This window comes from Odocoileus virginianus, chromosome 33, assembly GCF_023699985.2.
Source record: "Odocoileus virginianus isolate 20LAN1187 ecotype Illinois chromosome 33, Ovbor_1.2, whole genome shotgun sequence".
NCBI classification, from domain to species: Eukaryota; Metazoa; Chordata; class Mammalia; order Artiodactyla; family Cervidae; genus Odocoileus; species Odocoileus virginianus.
Window position 1 is genome coordinate 37,384,584 of NC_069706.1, and position 22,025 is coordinate 37,406,608.

Consider the following 22,025-nt stretch of genomic DNA (forward strand, 5'->3'; position numbering starts at 1 on the left):
CTTTGTGGCGATGGTCCCAGCTGGGCCAGGTCTTGGGCAGAAGCACCTTTCTGTCTCACCATCCAGCGAGGCAAGCTGGGGCTCCCTGAGAGTCTCTTTCCCACTAGGCCATGGGCAATGAGCCGCCAGCCCCGGGTTCAAGTCCCGCTCTGCTGCCTGAGCATCTAACCGTGTCTAGCAGAGTGGGCCAACCTGCCCGGGTGCTCCCTTCCCGCTTCCTGGCCTGGGAGCTGTAGCCGGCTTGTGGCTCCCTTGGTTGAGCTGAGCTGAGATTCTCATAGATAAGGAAACAACAGCCCAGAGAGGACTGTACGTTTGCCCCAGGTTTCCCTGGGGTGCTGGGCCCCAGCTGTGGACCCCCAGAGTCTGCTGAGGGTTCCCGTCAAGGGAGCACCCCCCCCCCCCCCCCCCGCCCACTCTGAGATGAGACCGAACTCCACCTTCTCCTGCTGCCAGCCAACCCCCAGGCCTCCCGCAGGCGAGACTGCCCCCTGCCTGCCCCCACACACTCCGGGGGTCTGTGTCCTGAGCCCCGGCCTGCGCCTGCAGGGTCCTCCCACCCCCCACCCCCCCTGCCCCGCCCTCACCTCCCTCCTCCTTCCTCCCGCCTCCTCCCCCGGCTTTCTTGTTGTGCGTCGGGTTGTGTGTGCGCGTGTGTGCGTGTGAGACCTTGGAGAGCTCTGTCTCCAGTCCTCGTCCGTGTGTCCATCCCCACCCCCCACAGCACAGGTGCATGTCGGTGCTCCCCTGCAGAAAACACTCGACTCCCAAAGCCGCCGCCCACCTCTGGGCTGCCCAGGATGCCCAGGTCTTGGGCTCGCTTTGATGGCCGGGGGCGGCAGGGTGGGAGGCGCCTGGGCTGGTGAGGAGTCCGGAGCCGGGCTGGAGCCGCGGCCCCCCGTCGCTGGCGCGGCTGCGGCGGCGTGGGGGGCGGCGGGGGGCGGCGCTGGCCCAGGCCAAGGCTCTGACTCGCGCCCTGTTTTCTGCACGCCAGATGAGAGCTCCGAGGAGGAGGATGAGGACGATGAGCTGGAGGAGGACGAGGCTGCCGGCGGCTATAGGCTGGGCTCCCGGGAGCGGGCCCTGTCGCCAGGCCTGGAGGAGAGCGGGCTGGGCCTGCTGGCGCGCTTTGCAGCCAGCGCCCTGCCCAGCCCCACTGTGGGGCCGTCCCTGTCCGTGGTGCAGCTGGAGGCCAAGCAGAAGGCCCGCAAGAAGGAGGAGCGCCAGAGCTTGATGGGTGAGTCCCGGTGGTGGGCTGCGGGGCAGTGGGTCCCACTGCCCGGCCTGCAGGCGGGGCTCAAGAGAAGGACAGGAACTCGGCCTCTGGGGCTGGGCCCTGCCTGGGCGGACGGCCAGTGATGGGGCCACCCCTCTCCCCCCCAGCCTGCCACTCCCTGGGGAGGGGTCTCCAGAGCTGTTCCGTGACCTTCACTGTTGATGCTCCCAGCAAACAGTACCTCAGGTGCCCAGTGTCAGGCAGCTCTGGGGTCTGCAGAGGCCTCGGATACACACCCTGGGGGCTGTGGAAGCCCACGGGAGGCCCCTGACCCAGCCTGGGGGTGAGGGAGACCACTGCAGGCTGGTAACACGTAGGCTGAGCCAGGGGAGAAAAATGGGAGTTGGCTAAGGTGATGGAGGAGAGATGGAGGTGTACGTGAAAGGAATAGGCCGCACAAAGGTCTGGAAGAAGGGGAAGCTCTTTACACTCAGGGCAGTTAGGAGAGGCGGTTTATTCGGTGAGATGCGTTGGCCCAGACGGGGCAGATTTCGTGGGCCTGGGGTTGCAGCCCAGTGGAGGTCATTAGTGGTGGTGGCCAGATGCCGGCTTACTGTCCCGCTGCCCACGTGGGCAGACAGAGGCAGCAGGCACCAACACTCGGACCGGAGGCCCCGCTGTGTCCTGGCCCTGCGTGCCTCCTCTTCCTGCGTCTCCAGTCGTATCTCTGCCTTCTTGGGACGGACAGACACCTTGGGACTGTCTCCTGGACCGAGCTCACCTTCACCAGGGGTTGATGTTTGAAACTGAGATGGCTCCACATGTGTTGGGCTGTGAGCTCCCCTTGCCCGTTTCTGAGCCTTGGAGGTACATGTGAGGCCCTCCTGGCAGGGGCTGGGGCGTGGGAAATGGGCCCTGCTTGCTACCCTGCCACCCCGACACCCAGCCTCCCCTAGCTGCCCCGACTTCATGCAACCCAGAGCCCATTCCCAGTGGCCCGCACCACCTCCCGGGACCACGTCTTTTCAGGGCTGGATGACCCAGTGCTTTCTATGCTGAGAAACGTCCCACTGTCAAGACGGGCCGCAGTTTGTCTCTTCATTCACCTGCTCAAGGGCTTCGAAGGACATCTGGGTGGCATCCTAGTTCTGGTGGTTTTCACTGAAGCTTCTCTAGACTTCTGTGTGCAGGTTTTTGTCTGGACATGTTTTCAGCTCCTTTGGGTAAATACCAAGGAGTGTGATCACTGGATTATATGCATATCTCAAGATCACGCTTAGTTTTTTAAGAAACTGCCAGACTGTCTTTCAAAGTTAACTGTACGGTTTTGCAATCCCGCCAGCAGTGAATGTGAGTTCCTGCTGCTCACCATCCTCACCAGCGTTTGTTGTTAATGTTTTGGATTCTGGACATTCTCATTGTTTTAATTTGCATTTTTCCCAGTGATATGCTGTGGAGCATCTTTTCATATGCTTATTATTTGCTATCTGCATATCTTCGTTGGTAAAGTTTCTTTTAAGGTTTTTGTCCTATTCTTAAATTGGGTTAATTTAAATCTTAATACTGAGTTTTAAGGGTTCCTTTTGTATTTCAGATAACAGTCTGATGTGTCTTTTGCAAATATTTTCTCCTAAATCTCATCTTTTCATTCTCTTGACAGTGCCTTTCACAAAGCAGAAAATTTTAATTTTACTGAAGTCCAGCTTATCCGTTCTTTTTTTTTTTTAATGGATTGTGCCTTTGGTTTTGTATCTAAAAATTTACTGCCATACCAAAGGTCATCTAGATTTTCTCCTACATCATCGGCTAGAAATCTTGTATTTTTGCAGTTTAAGTTTAGGCCTGTGGTCCACCATGAATTAATTTTTGTGAAGGGCGTGAGGTCTGCATCCAGATTCTGTTTTTGTTTTTTTTTTTTTCTTTTGCATGTGGATGTCCACTGGCTCCAGCACCATCTATTGAAAAGATTCTCTCTTTTCCATTGTCTCGCCTTTCCTCCTTGGTCAAGCGTCATCTGACAGTTCTTCTGGTAGTCTGTTTCTGGGTTCTCTACGCCGTCTCATTGACCTGTTTGTTCTTTTGCCAATATCTCCCTGTCTTGATTACTCCAGCTTTACAGTAAGTCTTGAAATGAGCTACCTTCAATCCTCTGACTTTGTTCTTATCTTTAAATACTGAGTTGGCTATTCTGGGCCTTTTGTCTCAATATACAAACTTTAGAATTGATATGTACAAAATAACTTGCTGCTATTTTTATTGGGTTTATTAACATTGAATCCATAGATCAATTTGGAAAGGAATGACACCTTGACAGTATCAGTTCTTCCTGTCCCTGACAATGGAATATCTTCTTTGATATCTTTCATCAGATTTTTTTTTTATAGTTTCCCTCATATGTATCTTTTACATATTTTGTTAAATTTAACTTACTTCATTGTTAATGTAAGTAATACTATGTTTTAAATTTCAGATTACCACTTGTTCATCATTGCTGGTATATAGGAAAGATTCTTATTTACTATACCACCAGGGAAGTCTTTTAAAGTAGATTCCTTAGGATTTTCTTTTCTTTTTTTTTTTTTTCCATTTATTTTTATTAGTTGGAGGCTAATTACTTTACATCATTACAGTAGTTTTTGTTATACATTGAAATGAATTAGCCATGGATTTACATGTATTCCCCATCCCGGTCCCCCCTCCCACCTCCCTCTCCACCCGATCCCTCTGGGTCTTCCCAGTGCACTAGGCCCGAGCACTTGTCTCATGTACCCAACCTGGGCTGGTTATCTGTTTCACCCTAGATAATATACATGTTTCAATGCTGTTCTCTTGAAACATCCCACCCTTGCCTTCTCCCAGAGTCCACAAGTCTGTTAAAAATATGGAACGCTTCACGAATTTGCGTGTCATCCTTGCGCAGGGGCCATGCTAATCTTCTCTGTATCGTTCCAATTTTAGTATATGTGCTGCCGAAGCGAGCACCCTTAGGATTTTCTATATAAGATCATCTCATCTACAAATAGAGGTAGTTTTATGTTTCCCTTTCCAATGTATATTCCCTTTATTTTCCTTGCCTAATTGCTCTGGCTAGGATCTTGGTGCAGTGCTGAGCAGCAGTGGTGAGAAGAGATATCTTTGTTTTTTTTCCTGTCCTCCCTGCCCCATAGATATCTTTGTGAGAAAGCATTCATACTTTTTCCATTAAATTTGATGTTGTTTAGTTGCTCAGTCACATCCAACTCTTTACGACCCCGTAGACTGTAGCCTGCCAGGCTCCTCTGTCCACGGAATTTCCCAAACAAGAATACTGGAGTGGGTTCCCACTTCCTTCTCCAGGGTATCTTGCTGACCCAGGATCTCTTCCTTGAACCCAAGTCCCCTGCTTGGCAGGTGGGTTCTTTACCACTGAGCCACATGGGAACCCCACAGATAATGTTAACAGTGGTTTTTCATTTGTCAGGTTAAGGAAGTTTCTTCCTGTTTCTTGTTTGTTGAGTGATTTTATCACAAAAGGGTACTAGATTTTGTTGCTTTTTCTGTGTCTGTTCATGTGTTGTTCATGTGGTTTTTATGTTTTATCCTATTAATGTGGTATATTACATTGGTTTTGTAAAGAGTCAAACCAACCTTGCATTCCTGGCCTATGTCTCACTTGGTCGTGGTGTATAATCTTTTCTGTATGTTTCTGCACTGTGTTTACATTTGCTTATAATTATGTCTTCTTGATGGATTGATCATTTTATCATTGCAAAACATCCTTTTTTGTTTCTCAATTTTTGTCTTAAAACCTATTTTGTCTGATCCTAGTAGAGACATACCTCAGAGATAACGTGGGTTTAATTCCAGACCAACACAGTGTTGCATTTAGCCAGTATTGCAGTAAAGTGAGCCACACAAATGTTTTGATTTCCCAATATGTGTAAAAGTTATGTTTATACTATATTGTAGTCATAAGGATGCAATAGTATTATGTCTTAAGAAGAAAAGTACATGCCTCAGTTAAAAAATATTTTATTGCTAGAAATCGACAACCATCATCCGAGCCTTCAGTGAGTTGTAGTAGTAACATCAAAGATCACTGATGACAGATACAACAAAGTGTAATAATGTAATGATAATGAAGAAAGTTGAAATCTTGTGAGAATTACCAACATGTGACACAGAGGCACAGAGGGAACGAGTGCTGTTGGAAGAGCATTGCCCACAGACTTGGTCGACGCAGGGTTGCCGCAGATCTCGAGTTGGTAAAAAGGTGCAGTTTCCGCAGAGCGCAGTTAAGTGATGCATGTCTGCACAGCCACTGCGGCTTGCCTTCGCTTATTATTCGTATCACATGTCTTTTTTTTTTAATCCCTTGACTTTCAGCCTATTTGTGTCTTACTCTTTTCTCTACTATTTGTTGTCTGTTTTCCTGGCCTATTTCTTTGTTCCTTTCTTCCTCCTTTCTGCCTGTTTTTGGGGGGAGGAAGCATTTTGGACGCTGGCTGGGAATCCAGGATGGGGGTTCTCTTCCCTGCTCCGGCCTCTCTGGCAGTGAGGCTGTAGCAAGATGCCTCTGTCTCTGCAGGCCTCGTGCCTGTCCCCACCGCAGGGCCCTGACGGCGACCGCGTCCTCTGTTCCAGGCACTGCCTGTGCTGCCCCACTGGGCTCGTAACTGTCTTCCTACCCGATCTTACCGTGAGCCGAGAGGCTCCAACCCCCGCTCTTCCAGGCGAGTGTCCGCTCCTGGTCCCCGCCCTGCCCTGCACCTGCTCCCCGTGCAGTGCACCCGTGGTGTTCTGCGTGCGTCCAGGATTCCAGGTGGCTTTCTGCAGGGGACCCGTCGTCAGCTGGGATCTCGTTCCCTCATACCCAGAGGCAGAGCTCACAGGCCAAGGGTGTCTTATGGCCTGCACCCTAATCAGCCCTGAAAGCCCCAGCTGCCTCCCCTGCAGCAGGAAGTCTGTTAACAGAAGATGAATCAATAGGATCGTTATTCTTTGCAAGTGGTTCCTTCCCCTGGAGTGTGGCCCCTCCCCTGGCCCTGCCCTTGCCACCGAGGCTGCATCTGTTGGGGTGATGGGTCTCAGCCTCCTGCAGGAGCCTTTGTGGCCAGGCTGCTGGCTGCTCAAGGGTCAGTAGGCCTGTGGTTCAGCCCTGGCTTCTAGACTGACCCAGGGAGAGTCCTTCTCTGGGACAGTCAGCCCCCGACTTGTCACAGACATCTTGTCCCTGGAGTCTGCCTGGAGGAGGCAGGCCCTCTTCATTCCCCTGATGGGGAGAAGCACCACTCATCCCCATTTCGAGTCTTTTCTTGGCCACCAGCTCTGGGCCAAGCGCTGCACTGTACAATGCTGGGGCCTCCAGGAGAAGGTGGGGATCTATTTCTGGGGGGGCGGAGCCCGCCAAGATAGACAGACACAGACGGGACCTCTGCAGTGTGCCGTGTACCTGTGGTGAGGAGGGGTGGTCCGAGGACTCCCCAGGGCGCGGAGTGGGTCTCCTCAGAAAGGAGGCTGCAGTAGTCCAGGTGGAGGGCAGGGAGAGATGGTGCTCTGGGCAGAGGGGCCAGAGGAGCGAAGACCCAGAGGCTTAAAAGGACAGATGACAGCGGATGTTGGGGAGCGGTTGTGCGTTCAAGGAACCCAGGAACTGGGCGAGAGCTGGGGCTGCCCTGCGGCAGAGGCAGGTGGCCCCCTGGCTGTGGGGAGGGGCTGGGCCCCAGATCTGTGTGGGTTCTGGGGAGTCCTGTCCTCTCGAAAGGGGAGTGGGTGTCTAGGACCCTCCAAGTGAGAAGTGGCACCAGGATGCAGAGGTGAGGCCCTGCTGGGGCTCGGGGATTTTGGGTGGACTTTCCCGCCCGCCTCCCTTGGAGCTGCTGCCCATGCAGGTGTGGGCCCTCCAAGGCTCACCCTCCCAGGGCTCTGGGGTTCCCGAGGAGGCCCAGGAAGAGCCGGGAAGCTCACACATGCCCAGGCAGGAGACTCCACATTCCCAGATGGTGCTTCAGGCGTGAAGGGTCCGGAGCAGAGTCTGGGCAGCCTGGGGGGACTCAGGATGGGAGTGGGCCACAGTCCTCCTGACCTTGGGCCTCGGGCTCCTCCCTGGAAGCGGCGGAAGCCTCCCCGGGTGGCCCGGTCCCTGCAGCAGGGATGGGCTGGCCAGGGTGGGAAGTGGGGGCCTCAGAGCACCCCGCCCACAGCGCCCCCCTCACCTGCGTGCAGGCACGGAGTTCGAGTACACCGACTCGGAGAGCGAGGTCAAGGTGCGGAAGCGGTCACCCGCCGGTCTGCTGCGGCCCAAGAAGGGGCTGGGGGAGCCAGGTCCGGCCCTGGCCGCGCCCAGTGCGCGGGCCCCCGGCCCCAGCAGCCCCGACAAGGCCAAGCTGGCAGCCGAGAAGGGGCGCAAGGCCCGCAAGTCGCGGGGCCCCAAGGAGCCGGGCCCGGAGGCAGGGCCCGAGGCCAGCGACGACGACCTGTGGACACGGCGGCGCAGTGAGCGGATCTTCCTGCACGACGCCTCGGCGCCCCCCGCGCCCAGCAGCGCTGCGCCCGCCGCCACCAAACCTGGCCGCTGCGCCAAGGCCGGCCTGCCCAGCCCGCGCAAGGACGCCGGCCGCGCCAAGGACAGGAAGGACCCCAGGAAGGTAGGCCCGGGGCGGGGCCCGCCGGGACCCCGGGGGGCAGCGTGCTGCTGAGACGCAGGTACCCGCCGAGACCTCCGCGGGTGGTGGGCGCTCCTCTGGGTGCCCGTCGACGGGCGCCTTTGATGAGGACACCTGGCAGCCGGGTGAGCAGTGCCCGTGTGAAGCGGTGGGCTCAGGCGGTGTTCCAAGGCCTCTGTGGGAACTGTTGTGCGCACCGCGGCAGTGACTGCTGTTGGTGACAGGCTTGCCCCGAAGGGAAGCCTCATTTCTTGAGCAGGTAGTGACAATCGAGATGGGATTTTTTTTCCCCTGTCTGAGGAAACACCTGCTTTGTGAGAACTCTGTACTGATGAGGCTTGCTGCCCTTCCCGCTTCGGGTGGCTGCCTGCATGCCTCACTGCCAGCTCACAACGCTGGTCTGTGGCTCAGGCCCCTTTGCCCCGTGTCCTCCACACCACAATGTCATTCTTGTGAAAGCCACCCAAAGGGACGGGACTCGGCGTCGGCTGGTAGTGAGGAAGGGGCTGCATTTGAGCGGCATACGCAGGGACCCCTTGTTCATGACCCCTCACGGCCGAAGCCACCTCGGGCTTTTCTGGTCCCTGGAGAGAAGGTGCTTTAATAATACATAATGATGATGACCATACCGAGGGATCCACGTGGGGGCCAGGCCTGTCCTAATCGCTCTGCCACGTCTGCTGCATGTACTGGGGAAGGGACGCTCATGTCCTCTGCTGAAACACGTCTGACTCCAGCTCCCCCGAGCTGGCGCAGACCCCATAGGTGGAGGCCCCACCCCACCCCCGAGGCTGGGCGCACACCCCAGGTGGCCACCTGTGCTCTTTGCCTAGCTGGCTGTAAACAAGGATTTTCATGACCCCCCCCCGCCCCAATCCCTGGGTCGATAATTCCCTAGAATGACAACTCGGGAAGACACTTGATTTACTGGTCCAGTTTATCGTGAAGGATGCAGGCGGAGGACACGCGCGGGGCAGGCTGTGTGTGAAGGGGCACCGAGCCCCATGCCCCCTCCTCGGCATGTGGGCCAGCCCTGCGGTGCTCGGAGCCCCCGTGCTGAGGGGTTTTCGTGGCTGCTTCATCCAGGGGCGTGATGGAGAGCAGTCTCTCAGTCTCCACCCAGCCCCTCGCTCCTCTTACAAGAACGGGGTTGAGGCGGCGGGTTCAAGCTTGGGGCGTGGCTGGTCTTTCTGCGGACCAGGCCTCATCCTGAGGCCATCCACGGGCTCATCACGTGTCCCGTCCTTAGAACAGAAGATGCTCCTGTGACCCTGGAGATGCCAGGGTGCATAGGAGCACTGTATCAGGAACACAGCAAGGGGTGGGGAGAGACCAAGTACATACTGCTTTTGACATCACAGTTGAGTCCTTACAAGGCCATGTAAGGCGGGTTTTACAAGCCATGTAAGGAAGTCTTAAAAACTGCACCTCACAGGTAGCCCTGGAACCTTCCCAGTTAACCTAGCGGCTAATGATCGTCAGAGCTGAGCTTAGAACACTGGAGGTCTAGTGCCTGAGCCCTTAACTGCAGGGCCACCAGCCTCTCTGAGCCTTTCCCAAAAAGGCAGCTTCCGTTAGGAGAGGACCAGGGGCTCACCTGATCCCAGCCTTCTGACGACGATAAGAGTCAGAGATGGAACGGAACAGATTAACTGTCTAAGACGTCAGACACAAAGGAAATCGCTCTAGGGCCAAACAGAGTTCACAGTTTTGAGAGATGCACTTTTGTATCCTGCTTTTTGGAGTTAGATCTTGTGCATTCCCATATGCCATGAACTCTTTAGTTTACTTTTCTTTCATTTTTTTTAAACTCACTAAGTGACGGAATAGTATCCCACCATCTGGCCATCCCATGGTTTTCAATATCTCCTGCCAGCAGCCATGCTGGCCATCGGTGATTTGGTTGATGATGGTGTTTTGCCATGGTAATCATCCCAGCAATGGACATCTCTGCTCTGTCTACAGAACTTGGCACCTTTGGAAAAGAAGAAATGTTTCTTAGAAATGGGCTTTCTGGCTAGTGGGAAAGAAAGAGTTACCAGTTTTATCTGATTATAACAGTAATTGGATGATAAAGAAAAGGAAGAAAATTAAATTCCACGCAGTAGTAACTTTTTTTTTTTTGGCTGTTGAGTTCCCGTTCCTCCTGAGTGTGCAACTGCAAAGACATACCCTATAAGACAAGCTGTCTATTTAATAATAGAAGTCAGGTGGAAGAGGAGACATAACCACATGAAAAACTGTCTGTCCACTCCCAAGATGCCTTCTGATTTCAGAAATGGGAATAGGATTACAAGACATATCAGAAATAAGAAAACATTGTGTGTGTGTGTGTGTGTGTGTGTGTGTGCGTGTGCGCACGCGTGCCAAGTTGCTTCAGTATATATAAACTTGTATATATGTATATAAACCTATATATATGTCTCCCCCTAAATAGAGATTAAAACAAACGCATTTATCCTTGTAACATTCCCCACTTTGTTCCTTTTAACCCTGTTGGCTTTGAATCTCACTCGTCTCTTGTGGAAGCTGGGACTTCTGCTGCTGTCTCGGTAACATTTGCCCAGTCTTCTTTTTTTCTCTGTCTTAATTTCCGTCTCTCCTGGCCCGTGGCTTGGTCGTTGGTATCCTGCGTGCCGCTTCTGAAATGCACACAGTGACCCCCACCCTTGCCTCCCGTCCCCTCTGCGGCCTGAGCCCGCTTCCTGCCCCGAGTGTCATCGTGTGTGCTGCCCATGCTGTCACCTCTTCCTTGGAACAGAGCCTTTGGCCCCTGGGATCGAAGCTTGTAACTGTATCTACCGACACGCCAGGTTGCTTTACATCTCGGTTGTTCCCACGCCTTTGCTCTGATAAGTGGAGCCTTGCACAGTCCCCGTGCACTGGCCCACTTTCCGTGCCCCCATTGGAGGGAGCATCCCAGATGCACCCTGGGGGCTTTGAGCTGGGTGTCCCCCACTGCTGGGGTGAGAGGAAAGTAGCCGCTGCTCCCCAGAAGTGCCCCGGGCAGTACGGGCATGGTTCTGCACGCTCCTTCCAGGAATGTGTCTGCCTCACTGAGTGAGGCTGTCGTTATTCTTGGCATCATTCAGCAGAGGGAAGAACAGGCGGGCAGTCAGATGAATTTCAGGGCTCCACGTCAAGGCACCTTGGGCGGCTGGTCACAATAAAAAGGGAGGCTTCTCCTCTGTGTCTGCCAGATACACTTGGCAGAGGATGGGGGGAGGAAGGTTGCACAGTGGAATTTTCGGTAAATTCCCATCTGTGTTTAAAACAAGAAAGTACCGTGTATATACAAATGTGTTTGCATAGCCTGTGAGTTTACATGGTTGTGTGTGCTTGCGGAAAGTTCTGGAAAGGACACGCCACGCCGTTATTCCCTCTAGTCACCTCTGCGGTTGGTGGGATCGTTGGAGAGGAACTCAGTTATATGCATGTCGATATTCTTTTTTTTTTTAATATATATAACAAGTAATATATAGTGGTAATAAAGCAAGATTAAAACCAGAAATGCTTGCCGGGGGCGGGAGGGCGAGTGTGGGGCCTGGGCCCATGCTGCCCTCTGACAGCCGCTCTCTGGCTTCATCCCCAGAAGAAGAAGGGCAAGGAGGCCGGGTCTGGAGCCTCGCTGCCCCCGCCCCGTGTTCCCGCCCTGCCTGCCGAGGCCCGGGCCCCTCACGCCAGCTCCCCGGCCTCCGCCAAGAGGAGCAAGGCCAAGGCCAAGGGCAAGGAGGTGAAGAAGGAGGTGAGGTTCCCCGGAGGCCCAGGCACGGCGGAGTTGCTTTGCTTGGTTGACAGATGGGGGCAACCCTGCGTGGCCCCACCCCCACCCCAAGATCCGTGTGCGGCTGGAGGTCCTCCCTCGGCCCGCTTTGTCCTCCCTCTGGCGCCCAGGTGGGATCTGGCTGCTCCCTGGGCCACGCTGCATGGCAGCCTGACGGTGACCCTGGGCTTCCGGCCGGGCCTCAGCCGTCGGTCTCTCCTGCTCTTTCTCAGAACCGGGGCAAGGGGGGAGCCGTGAGCAAGCTGATGGAGAGCATGGCCGCTGAGGAGGACTTTGAGCCCAACCAGGACTCGAGCTTCTCCGAGGATGAGCACCTGCCCCGCGGCGGGGCGGTGGAGCGGCCGCTGACCCCAGGTGAGCGCCTGCCGTGCCGCGTGGGCCCCGGCCTGCAGTGTGGGGGTGCCGGGAGCTTCCCGGAGGCGGCTGCCAGCGGGGCCCGAGCAGGCCAGGCCGGGCTCACACAGAGAGGGGGCAGGGTGATGGGGGAGGCAGCGTGTGCAGAAGCCCCGCGGTTAGACAGGAGCACGGTGCCTGAGGTGAGCTGCAGGAAGGCCCGCGTGAGTCTGGGCTGCTCAGTCAGGGCAGGAGAGCAGCCTTGGACTGGGGGCAGGCAGGGCAGACCCCCCTGTCTCGAGGGCCTCGGTGGGGCTTGGACTTCTTCCCGAACAGTAAGAGGGAGGTCAGCATGGTCAGCTTGATTTCACGGTGCACTCTTTGGCTGCTGTGTAGACAGGGAACTGGAGGCTGGGGCAGGGGGTGGGGGCCAGAAAGTTGAGTTAGGAGGCTGCTGGGGGATCTGGGTGAGCAGCAGTGGGGGTGGACCGCGGGGTGGGTCCAGGGATGGTGGGACCCCTGTTGAGGGAGCTGGGGGCACGTGGGCGGGATGGAGCATACGGGGGCTGTGTGAGCAGATGGCGGGGAGGCAAGGTATGTGGACAGGTTTTGGCAGGTGGGGACAGCTGTCAGCGAGGTGGGTCACAGGGAGCCACTGGGCTTTGGTGGCTGGGGTTTGGGGTGCCTGGAGGGCATCCCAGGGAGGTGACATCCCAGGGAGATGACTTGGATCTGGAGGTCTGTAGCTTGAGACTAAAGAGTGTGAATTGGTGGGGGGAGTGCAGTGAGAAGAGCCGGGCTAGCCCCGTGGAGCTTTGTTACCTGCTGGGCAGCGTATCTGTCAGCTGTTGCTCTGTAAGGACCAGGCACGCAGACTCAGTGATGGGTTGGGATGGGCTGTCAGCAGGACGGTGGGGTGACCTCAGCTGGGCTGACTCGTGTTAATGGGGTGGCTAGTGGTCCACTGACAGCAGACACAGGTCTGCCCCACGTGGGCCGCTGGGCTGGCCAGGGCTTGTTCTCTCACGGCCCTGCTGCCAGAGGCTTGAGAGGGACCAGAAGGCCTCTGGAGGGAGGCCTCCCTTCAGATTCAAGTGCTTCTCCCCTCATCCACTGGCTAAAGCAGGTCACACGGCCATGCCCAAGGTCAAGAGGTGGGAAGTCCATTGCACCCACTGTGAGGCTGTGGCAGGGATGTGGGTGCAGGCAGGGACCGAGACCTGAGCCCGTCACTCTGTCCATCCCAGCCAGCGATCTGGGTTTCTCTGAGTGAGGTGACGGCAATGAGGGGCTGGGTCCAGGGTCCTACAGAGAAGAAGACTGGGTCCAGGAGGCTGAAGCAGCGTGTGTGGGCCTGGAGGAGAATGGAGGGGAAAGGGAGCGGCAGCCTCGGGCTGGGGCCTGGTCAGAGCAGGGAGCCCAGCCGTGGGGGTGTGGCCGCCAGAACAGACAGCGTTCCTGGTTGGCAAGGAGCTGATGGGAAAGGCTGGGGACTGCCATTGAGGGGCAGCAGTGGGGTCTGATGACCCGGAGCCTCCGGCTGAGGCTCAGTGAGCGCTGGTCCTTGCATGGGCGTCACCTGGGTTCCCACCTGCCTAGGATCTTTGTGGATGCTGGGAGGGGGCCTGTGCGCTGTGGGCATGCGTGCGCGCGGGCACACTGCAGAGAGGGGTGATGGGGTGGCTAGGTATGCCGGGGGGGGTCTCGAGGCCACCCCCTGCTCCAGCCCCGCCTCACTGCCCCCCCGCAGCCCCTCGCTCCTGCATCATCGACAAGGACGAGCTGAAGGACGGCCTGCGTGTACTCATCCCCATGGACGATAAGCTGCTGTACGCGGGGCATGTGCAGACCCTGCACTCGCCAGACATGTGAGTGGGGACGGGCCACCCTGTGCAGAGCCTCAGACCCCTGCCCAGAGCCTTGCTGGGCCGCTGTGGGCGACTTGCCTCACCTCCCTGAGCTGTGGCTTCCCCGCTCCCCCACCATAGGATGGGGGCTCGGGCAAGCTCAGAGGAAGCACACTCTGTGAGTGGGCCAGGGGCAGAGCGGACTCCCAGGTGGCCCCCAGGTGGACAGGGCTCAGTGGGAGGGAGCAGGCGAGGCTGTGCTGGCCTTCCCTGCGTCTGTGACCCGGCCTGGTCATGTCAAGGAGATGGGCCCAGAGTGGGGGCCCCAAGCTTGTGCAGCAAGTCAGCAACCCCTGACTTGCACACCCCATCCTGGTGGCCCGGGAGGTGGAGCTGGCATGGACTGCGCGGGGTCCCCGGGTTGCCTCTCGTCACCCCACCGTCACCCCGGCTTCGCAGATACCGAGTGGTGGTGGAGGGTGAACGTGGGAACCGGCCTCACATCTACTGTCTGGAGCAGCTGCTGCAGGAGGCGGTGAGGGCGGGGGCGGGGCTGCTGCAGGAGGCGGTGGGGGCGGGGCTGCGGGGCGGGGCGGGGGCGGGGCTGCTGCAGGAGGCGGTGGGGGCGGGGCCTGGGGCGAGGCTGGCCTGGCGCTCACTCCTCCCCTCCCCAGATCATCGACGTGAGGCCGGCCTCCACGCGCTACTTGCCGCAGGGGACCAGGATCGCGGCCTACTGGAGCCAGCAGTACCGCTGCCTGTACCCTGGTACCGTGGTCCGAGGTGAGAGCCGCTCCCGAGACCCTCCCAGCGCCCGCTTTCCCAGTGTGTCAGCACGGATCCATCTGCTCAGATGGATTTAAGCATAGAGCGTTGGGCATGGTTGGAACCGGGACTGTTTCCTGGTGTCATCAGGACTCAGGGTTCCCGTGTCCGTCAGCTCTCAGCTGTGCTGGCTTCACTCCCCACTCCCGAGGACTCTCTCTCACCTTCTGAACAGACCCTGTCCTCGTGGAATGCCCCACTTTCCCATCCGAGTCCCAGGGTGGACTTGCACTGAACTGGCCTGGGTCACCTGGGTTACGGGTCTTATGCTCATCCTTGCTAATGAGTGAGGCAGCTTCCTGGTTTTGCCTGTGGACTGGAAGAGATGGGAAGGTGGCTTCCCTAGGAAATCTGACCTTGTGAGCAAAATAAGAGATTGGCAGCTGGGCAGACAAAGGGTAACAGTAGCCCAGAAGATGTGGGTGTGGATGCAGACAGACAGAACAAGCAGGTGGGCAGTAGGTGGACACAGTTAGTGCAGAACCAACGCATCTGTGAGCCAGGAGTCTGGGTGTGTGTTACAGCCCCAAGTCAAACCTGGGGCCAAGGGAGCCCACCTGTCGGCCACCTAAGTCACCCATGTGCCCAGGAGATGGGTCAGGGCGCTGGGCTGGAGTCCACTGACGAAGGGAGCCATGCCTCCCCATCCAGCTCTCCTGGGGCTCCAGCCTCCTGAGCCCCGGGGGCTGGCGGCTTTCCAGGCCTGCCTTGCAGGCGTCACTTCTGGGACCTGCCCTGGCAACCCTGCTGAGAATACCACCTCACCTGTGCTGCATCTCGTGTCTGTCTCTTCATGTCTCTTTCCCTCCTTGTGGCAGAGGACCTTCTCATGGCTTCCGGAGAGAAAGGGTCCATGGGAGGGAAACTCCTCAAGTACACACATGTCCGAGTCTCCTTATTCTCTCCTGGTCTTTAGAGATAGTTGATCTGGGTATAAATTCTACATTGGAAATCACCTTCCATTGCTTTTTCTGAAGTCAGCATTCTATGTTTATTTGGGTTCTGATGTTGGAGGTATCCTACACCAGAGTTATTCGTGAATCATCATAGGAGACTTGGCACCATCCCCTTATTCCCAGATCTGGAATCTCGTGTGGTCTCTCTGTCTCTTTCTCTCCTCTGAGTCTCTGTCTGTATCTCTGTCCCTTCCTCTGTGTCTCTCTCTCTGTCTTTGTGTCTCTATTCCTCTCTGTCTCTCTCTCTGTCTCTCTGTGTGTGTTTTGTTGGGTATCTGGGGGGAGGGTGCTTTGGTTTGAAGGTAGATTTCCAGTTCCTGGAGATTTTGCTCACGTCTCTTCCTGGAGAGCCTCCTCCCTCGTTCGCCCTCTCTCCTTGGGTCTCACGCTTGTCTGGTGGCCCTCTGCTGCTGTCTTTTGCCCATTATCATCTTTATCTTTTTGTTCTACTTTCTGGCAGATTTCCTCACCCCTGCCTTCTGGTCCTTCTATTCTGTTGCACTTTTGATGTGTCTGCTATTGTTTATAAAATTCCTAAAAGTTCTTTTTTATTTTTTGATTTTCTCTTTTTTTAGTGATCTCTTTTTGTTCCGTGGATTCCTCTTTTCCCTGAGGACATACTGTTTCCATTTTAGGTTTCTTCAGCTCTGTTTCCTTCTGCAGTCCCCCTCCCCTCTTTCTGCGGACTCCTGTCTGTACCTCTCTGTCCTTCCGCTGTCTTCTGCTGAAAACTGTTCTTTCATCACTGGCGATGCTCAGCAAGGGGACTGGAAGCGGGGGGTGCCAAGTACCAGCGCTAGCGGCTCCTCTCCCACCAGCCTGCCCATGGTGCCATCCTTCGGGGCCTGGGGCTCCGCGTCCGGCGCCTAGGAGTGGGGCTGGGGGTCACCATCCAGGGTTTGGACTTCACTGTCGCCCTGGTTGGCATGGTGCCCACCACCCTCCTCCACTGTGCCCAGTGTCCTGGCATAAAGCTCGCTGCTGCCGTGTGACCCCCAGTCTGCCCAGTGACCCCTGCACTCCTGCCTGCAGGGGTGTGCAGTGCTCAGGAGAGGGGACCCCGGGGCTCCCCTTTGAAAGCTGGCCTCCTTCCCTGTGGCACAGTGGGCCTAGCCTGGAGGGGTCCCGCTCGTCCACTCGGGTATCGTCTTCCGAGAGGCCCGCGTTCTTGCAGCCGCCGTCCTGTGGCCCGCTCCCTCTGCTGTGTGGTCCCACGCTCATTGTTCGTCACTCTCGGGAGAGCCCTGGATGGGTGAACATGCCTGGCTGGACCGGGGGAGCCCATGGTTCTGGGCCTGCCTGGCTCAAAGCCCAGGTCCTGCTCCACCGCCCACCTGCCCTCATGCGTCCTGGGCGCAGGGCTGCTCGCTGGCTGGTGTCTGCTCCCTCTGCCCCGTGTCTGCCAGGGGGCCCAGGCTGGGGGCCTCCCCTGACCCCGCCCTCCTCCAATAGGCTTGCTGGGTCTGGAGGACGATGGGGACCTCATCACCGTGGAGTTCGACGATGGGGACACTGGGAGGATCCCCCTCTCGCACATCCGCCTCCTGCCACCTGACTACAAGATCCAGTGTGAGTGGTGGTCTGGGACCCCCCTGCCCTTTGACCAGTAGGAAACCCCGGCTTCGGAGGGGAGATGCCTCATCCCGGCTCCCTTGACTAGTCAGAGTTAGGACCGGGACACTGACCCAGAACTGCCAGGGCTCCAGGGTGTTCATTGAATCCTCTGAAAGGACCATTAAAACCACAGTCAGCCCTGCCATGCTCGTTTATTCGAGGAAGCCCCATTGCATGCAGGTGCAGACCCCTGAGCTGCGTCCCTGCAGACAGGCCTCCTGCCCGACCATGAAGCTGGTCTTGGCCCTGCCGCTCACGACAGGTGACGCTCCCGCAGCGGTAGGGGGTGGAGGCCGGGCCTGAGCCGCTCTCTGTCCTGCCCCGCAGGTGCGGAGCCATCCCCGGCACTCCTGGTGCCCAGCGCTAAGCGCCGCAGCCGGAAGACCAGCAAAGACGCCGGGGAGAGCAAGGATGGGGCCGCGCCAGGGTCTGAGGAGCCCGGCGCCAAGGCTCGGGGTCGCGGGCGGAAACCCAGCACCAAAGCCAAGAGCGGTATGTTTTGGGGGCCAGCCCACCAGGACTTGGGGCATGCCACACTCTTGGGGTGTCTGCACAGAGACCCCCCGCCCGCCTGTGCAGAAATGCTGACAGGAAGCAGGCTCAGGGCACTCGTGGGTCTCTCAGAGGCAGAGCTGAGGTCCAGGAAAGCGTGTCCTTCCCGAATCCAGTACAGTGTGCCTGGGGCAGCGCCACCTTGCTGCCAGCACGTGGGGACAGCGGGGTGTGAGAGCCGCTCGTCCCGAAGCCCCGAGAGGCCCCCCAGCCCTGATTCACGGGGCTCCCCCTCCTCTCTTGCAGACAGAGCTGCCGTCCTGGAGGAGGGGGGCTCAACAGATGACGTCCCCAGTACCCCACTGGCCCTGGAGCCCGTCAGCACCCCAGGTTCCAAGAAGAGCCCCCCGGAACCCGTGGACAAGCGGGCCAAGACCCCCAAAGCTCGCCCGGCACCCCCACAGCCCAGCCCAGCTCCGTCCACCTTTGCCAGCTGCCCGGCTCCCGAGCCCTTTGGGGAACTGCCAGCCCCTGCGGCAGCCCTGGCGCCCACCCCCCTTGTCACCGTGCCCATCACCATACCCGCCACCCGCCCCAAGCCCAAGAAGGCCCGGGCTGCCGAGGAGTCGGCCAGCAAGGGCGCCCGGAGGCCGGGGGAGGAGGCCGAGCTGCTGGTCAAGCTGGACCATGAGGGCGTGACGTCTCCCAAGAGCAAGAAGGCCAAGGAGGCCCTGCTTCTGCGGGAGGAGCCCAAGGGCCTGCTTGGCCTGGGTGGCTACGTGCCAGCAGCCGGGAGCCCCGAGCCCAAGGCCGCCCGGCCCAAGGCCACAGACGATGACCTGGCCCAGGAGCCTGTGGTCGGGCTTGCGTTCGAGGACTCGGGGACCGCCAAGAGCCCGGACAAGGGCCAGGCCGAGCAGGATGGGGCGGAGGAGTCGGAGAGCAGCAGTGGCAGCGGCAGCAGCAGCAGCGACAGCGGCAGCAGCAGCAGCAGCTCCGAGACGGAGGGCGAGGAGGACGGCCAGGGCGGCGGGCGGAACTGCAGCGCCTCCAGCTCCAGGGCCTCGTCCTCGTCCTCGTCCTCCTCCTCCTCCTCCTCCTCGTCCTCCTCGTCCTCATCTTCCTCGTCCTCGTCCTCGTCCTCATCCTCGTCCTCCTCCTCCTCCTCGTCCTCGTCCTCATCCTCCTCGTCCTCCTCCTCATCCTCCTCCTCCTCCTCATCCTCATCCTCCTCCACCACAGACGACTCCTCCTGCAGCTCGGACGACGAGGCCGCCCCCGCCCCCGCCGCCGGCCCCTCCGCCCCGCCGGCCCTCCCCAGCAAGGCGCCCAAGCAGGCGGGCAAGGCCCGCTCCTCGGCCCACTCCCCCGGCAAGAAGGCGCCGGCGCCCGCAGCCCAGGCTCCCCCGCCGCAGCCCACGCCGCCTCTGCCGCCCAAGGCCCAGGCCGGGGCCAAGAGCCGGCCCAAGAAGAGGGAGGGTGTCCACCTCCCCACCACCAAGGAGCTGGCCAAGCGGCAGCGCCTGCCCTCCGTGGAGAACCGGCCCAAGATCGCCGCCTTCCTGCCCGCCCGGCAGCTCTGGAAGTGGTTCGGCAAGCCCACCCAGGTAGGTGGGCGGGGGGTCGTCTTTCTCTGTCGTCCCGGCAGCCCCATGGCAGAGGTTTGGGTCATGGCCGTGGAGTCCATGGGACTCCCGGGTCCTGCCCGTCCCGGAGCAGCGCTGCCCCCTGGTCCCGGGGACCTAGACCCACCCTCGGAAGTACCTGGTTGGCCCACACGGTCCTGTGGCAGGCCTGCAGTGACCGTGCGGCTGGTCTCAAAGCCGCGTGGCCTGAGTTTATGTGTCTTCACTTCATTTTCGGGCTGGCCAGGTTAGCCGTCGTAGCAGGCACTTCTTTCCCTCTTTGCAGGTCGAAGTCCAGGGCTGAGTCTCCTGGGCCTGTCTGGGTCCCTGCCCACCCTGAGCTGGTCAGGGCGGCCCAGAAGGCCCAGCATTCTGGCTGACTGGGTCTGAGGCACGTGCCCGCCCCTGTAGTGGGTGGGGGTCGGCTCTACAGAAGGACCACTCCTGGCCCACCCTGTGTCTTGTGCACACACAGGCACACACCTGCATACACATGCACATACGTGAAGCTCTGTATGTAGAAGGGGAACAGCCCAGAGGCCACCAGTCCGCCCCGCGCCCCTGGACAGGAAGAACCGGGCTCCTGGTCCATGGGTACAACCGGTCAGGTCAGGTTTGCCCACAGCATCTGCTGCCCTGAGCCAGGGTCCTCTGAGGCCACGCGGGAGCCAGGCGCCCTGCTGGGTGTGGGCCTCTAATGCCGGTGCTGCCAGGCAGGCAGGCTCTAGGGGTTTGATTCTCTGGTGATGTATCCAGACTAGCTTGGGGGTTTCTGTCTTGGCAGCAGCCTTTAGGACTAGCCACTGTGCTACCCAGGGGCGGTTCGATCCCCTGGGGTGAGGCAGACAGCTCTACCTGGCCCCAGTCTGAACCCCCAAAGGCTGTTTAGGATAGGGTGGGGGGTCCCCCTTTGTCAGACAAGGGGACATCCCCCCCACTCCCACAGCTCGTGCTCTCCCTCCAACGTCCCTGCCTTTGATCCGTCACCTGGGGTTGTCTGGGGCAGAAGATCTACTTCTTGACCTTGCAGGGTGTGAGCTATCTTTCACCCACCCCGATTGCAGGCTCCAGGCTGAAAGCGCCTCTCTTGGCAAGGCCACTACTCAAGACAGCGAACCAGGGTGTATGGATTCTTGTAGGGTCTTTGCTGATGAGCCACACGCAGACATTCCTGACCAGGCCCACCGCTGATCCTGACAGACACTTTATCCAGGGATGTATCCAGGAGCGGTGGTTTCTGCCAAGGACAGGCCCACCCTCACTGCCCTGTCCCCAGGGCGATGGCCAGTTCCTTATCTTATCTTAGCATCTGCTCTCTGCACATTCCAGTGTCACTGTCACTGAGTGCACTTACTGCTGCAGTAAGCACAGGGCCAAACTCTTAATAGGAAAGTCTGGGATTTTCAGCTTCAGGTCCAGCTGGATCCAGCAGCCCAAAGGCTGTCTTCAGATCCCTCTCAGGCCTGTGCTCCCAGCTTCCGTTTCTCCTGTCTCTCTGTCCTGCTGTCCTCTTCGCAATAGGCAGCCCCATAGCTTTCAGCTGGCCTGCTAACTCAGAAGTGACAGTGGGAAGGAAGGATCTTTTTTTAGGGTTCCAGCTAAAGTAGGTGGAGCCTCCTTTGGCTTAGGGCCTGAGCACACACCTGAACCAATCACAGTGGCCAGAAGGAGAATGGGCTGTTTGGATTGGCCAGATCAGGTCCCATGTTGGCCACAGGGGCGCGGTCAGCCCCACTGGGCACCCCATGGATCAAAGGGGCATCTCTTTGAGTCTGAGGAAGGTAGCCGTGGAGGCCTGAAAACATACCTGCTGTCAAAGATGAGCTGGCTTAGAGGTCTTAGCCATCCATCTCACCTTGCATCAGTTTGTACCATGCCTTGAGCTGAAAATAATTTGAGCAGTTTACAGAACAGGTAAAGTCTGCCATGGACTTCCCTCCTTGTCCAGTGGTTAGGGCTCCCTGCTTCCACTGCAGGGGGCACAGGTTCAATCCCTGGTTGAGGAACAAAGATCCCACTTGCTGTGATGTGGCCAAACAAAAAAGTCTCACCAGGGACTCAGTGAATTAAAAATAGAAAAGGGCCAGCGGGGTAAGGTAGGAAGCTTGCAGGTTTTCCTTGTTTATTAAAAAAAAACCCCAAACAAACAAACAAACAAAAAACCCTTTGGCGCCGCCTAGTGGCCAATCCGAGAAGGGAAGGGCGGGTTTTAGGAGTCGGTTTGGAGGGACGGCGCGCGGGCTCCACTGGAGGGCAGAGCAGAGCTGCGCGGGCCCGGCTTCTGGGCAGCGTTGGCCTGGGGGCGGTGACTGGTCCCGGGGCTGCCAGGAACAGAGTTTGGGCTCCGATGGGTGGTCTGTTTCCTCCTTGGAGCCTGCACTCCGGTCTCTCCCAGCGCCAGCCGAGGCGGGAGTGCTGAGAGGGCGTCAGGGAGTGTGTGTTGCAAGAATTAAGAGAAATCCAGCCCCGCCGGGGCCTGGCAGCCACGAGCCCAGGGCTGGATCCTGTTGGCCAAGCTCCGACCTCAGCCAGTGGCTTCCTTGGGGTTATGTGGGGGGCAGTCGGCCTTGCCTGGGGGTTGACACTGCCCAGGTCCCCCTCCCTGGCGCCTGGTAGGGCCAGCTGCTGCGGAGACTGCTCCGGGTGATGTGTGTAGATTGAGGCTGCCCAGAGAGTGGCTGGGCTCTGG

The 22,025-nt window shown here is 58.2% G+C and overlaps 1 protein-coding gene and 1 non-coding gene across 7 annotated transcripts in view; one reads left to right on the forward strand and one right to left on the reverse strand.

Moving 5' to 3' along the window:
• The window catches only part of TNRC18 (trinucleotide repeat containing 18), a 79,196-nt gene that overhangs the window by 54,489 nt on the left and 2,682 nt on the right, over positions 1-22,025 (forward strand). For all 6 annotated transcript variants that reach the window (XM_070460469.1, XM_070460472.1, XM_070460470.1 and 3 more), the window contains 10 exons: positions 995-1,237; positions 7,421-7,842; positions 11,453-11,605; positions 11,857-11,998; positions 13,728-13,845; positions 14,284-14,359; positions 14,499-14,607; positions 17,058-17,174; positions 17,547-17,711; positions 18,018-19,318. In XM_070460469.1, the coding sequence (XP_070316570.1) occupies positions 995-1,237; positions 7,421-7,842; positions 11,453-11,605; positions 11,857-11,998; positions 13,728-13,845; positions 14,284-14,359; positions 14,499-14,607; positions 17,058-17,174; positions 17,547-17,711; positions 18,018-19,318 (2,846 nt within the window). The remainder of the gene's footprint in view (positions 1-994; positions 1,238-7,420; positions 7,843-11,452; positions 11,606-11,856; positions 11,999-13,727; positions 13,846-14,283; positions 14,360-14,498; positions 14,608-17,057; positions 17,175-17,546; positions 17,712-18,017; positions 19,319-22,025) is intronic.
• Positions 4,092-4,198, reverse strand: LOC139032902 (U6 spliceosomal RNA). The gene has a single exon (XR_011485540.1). It is a non-coding gene; the product is annotated as a U6 spliceosomal RNA (small nuclear RNA).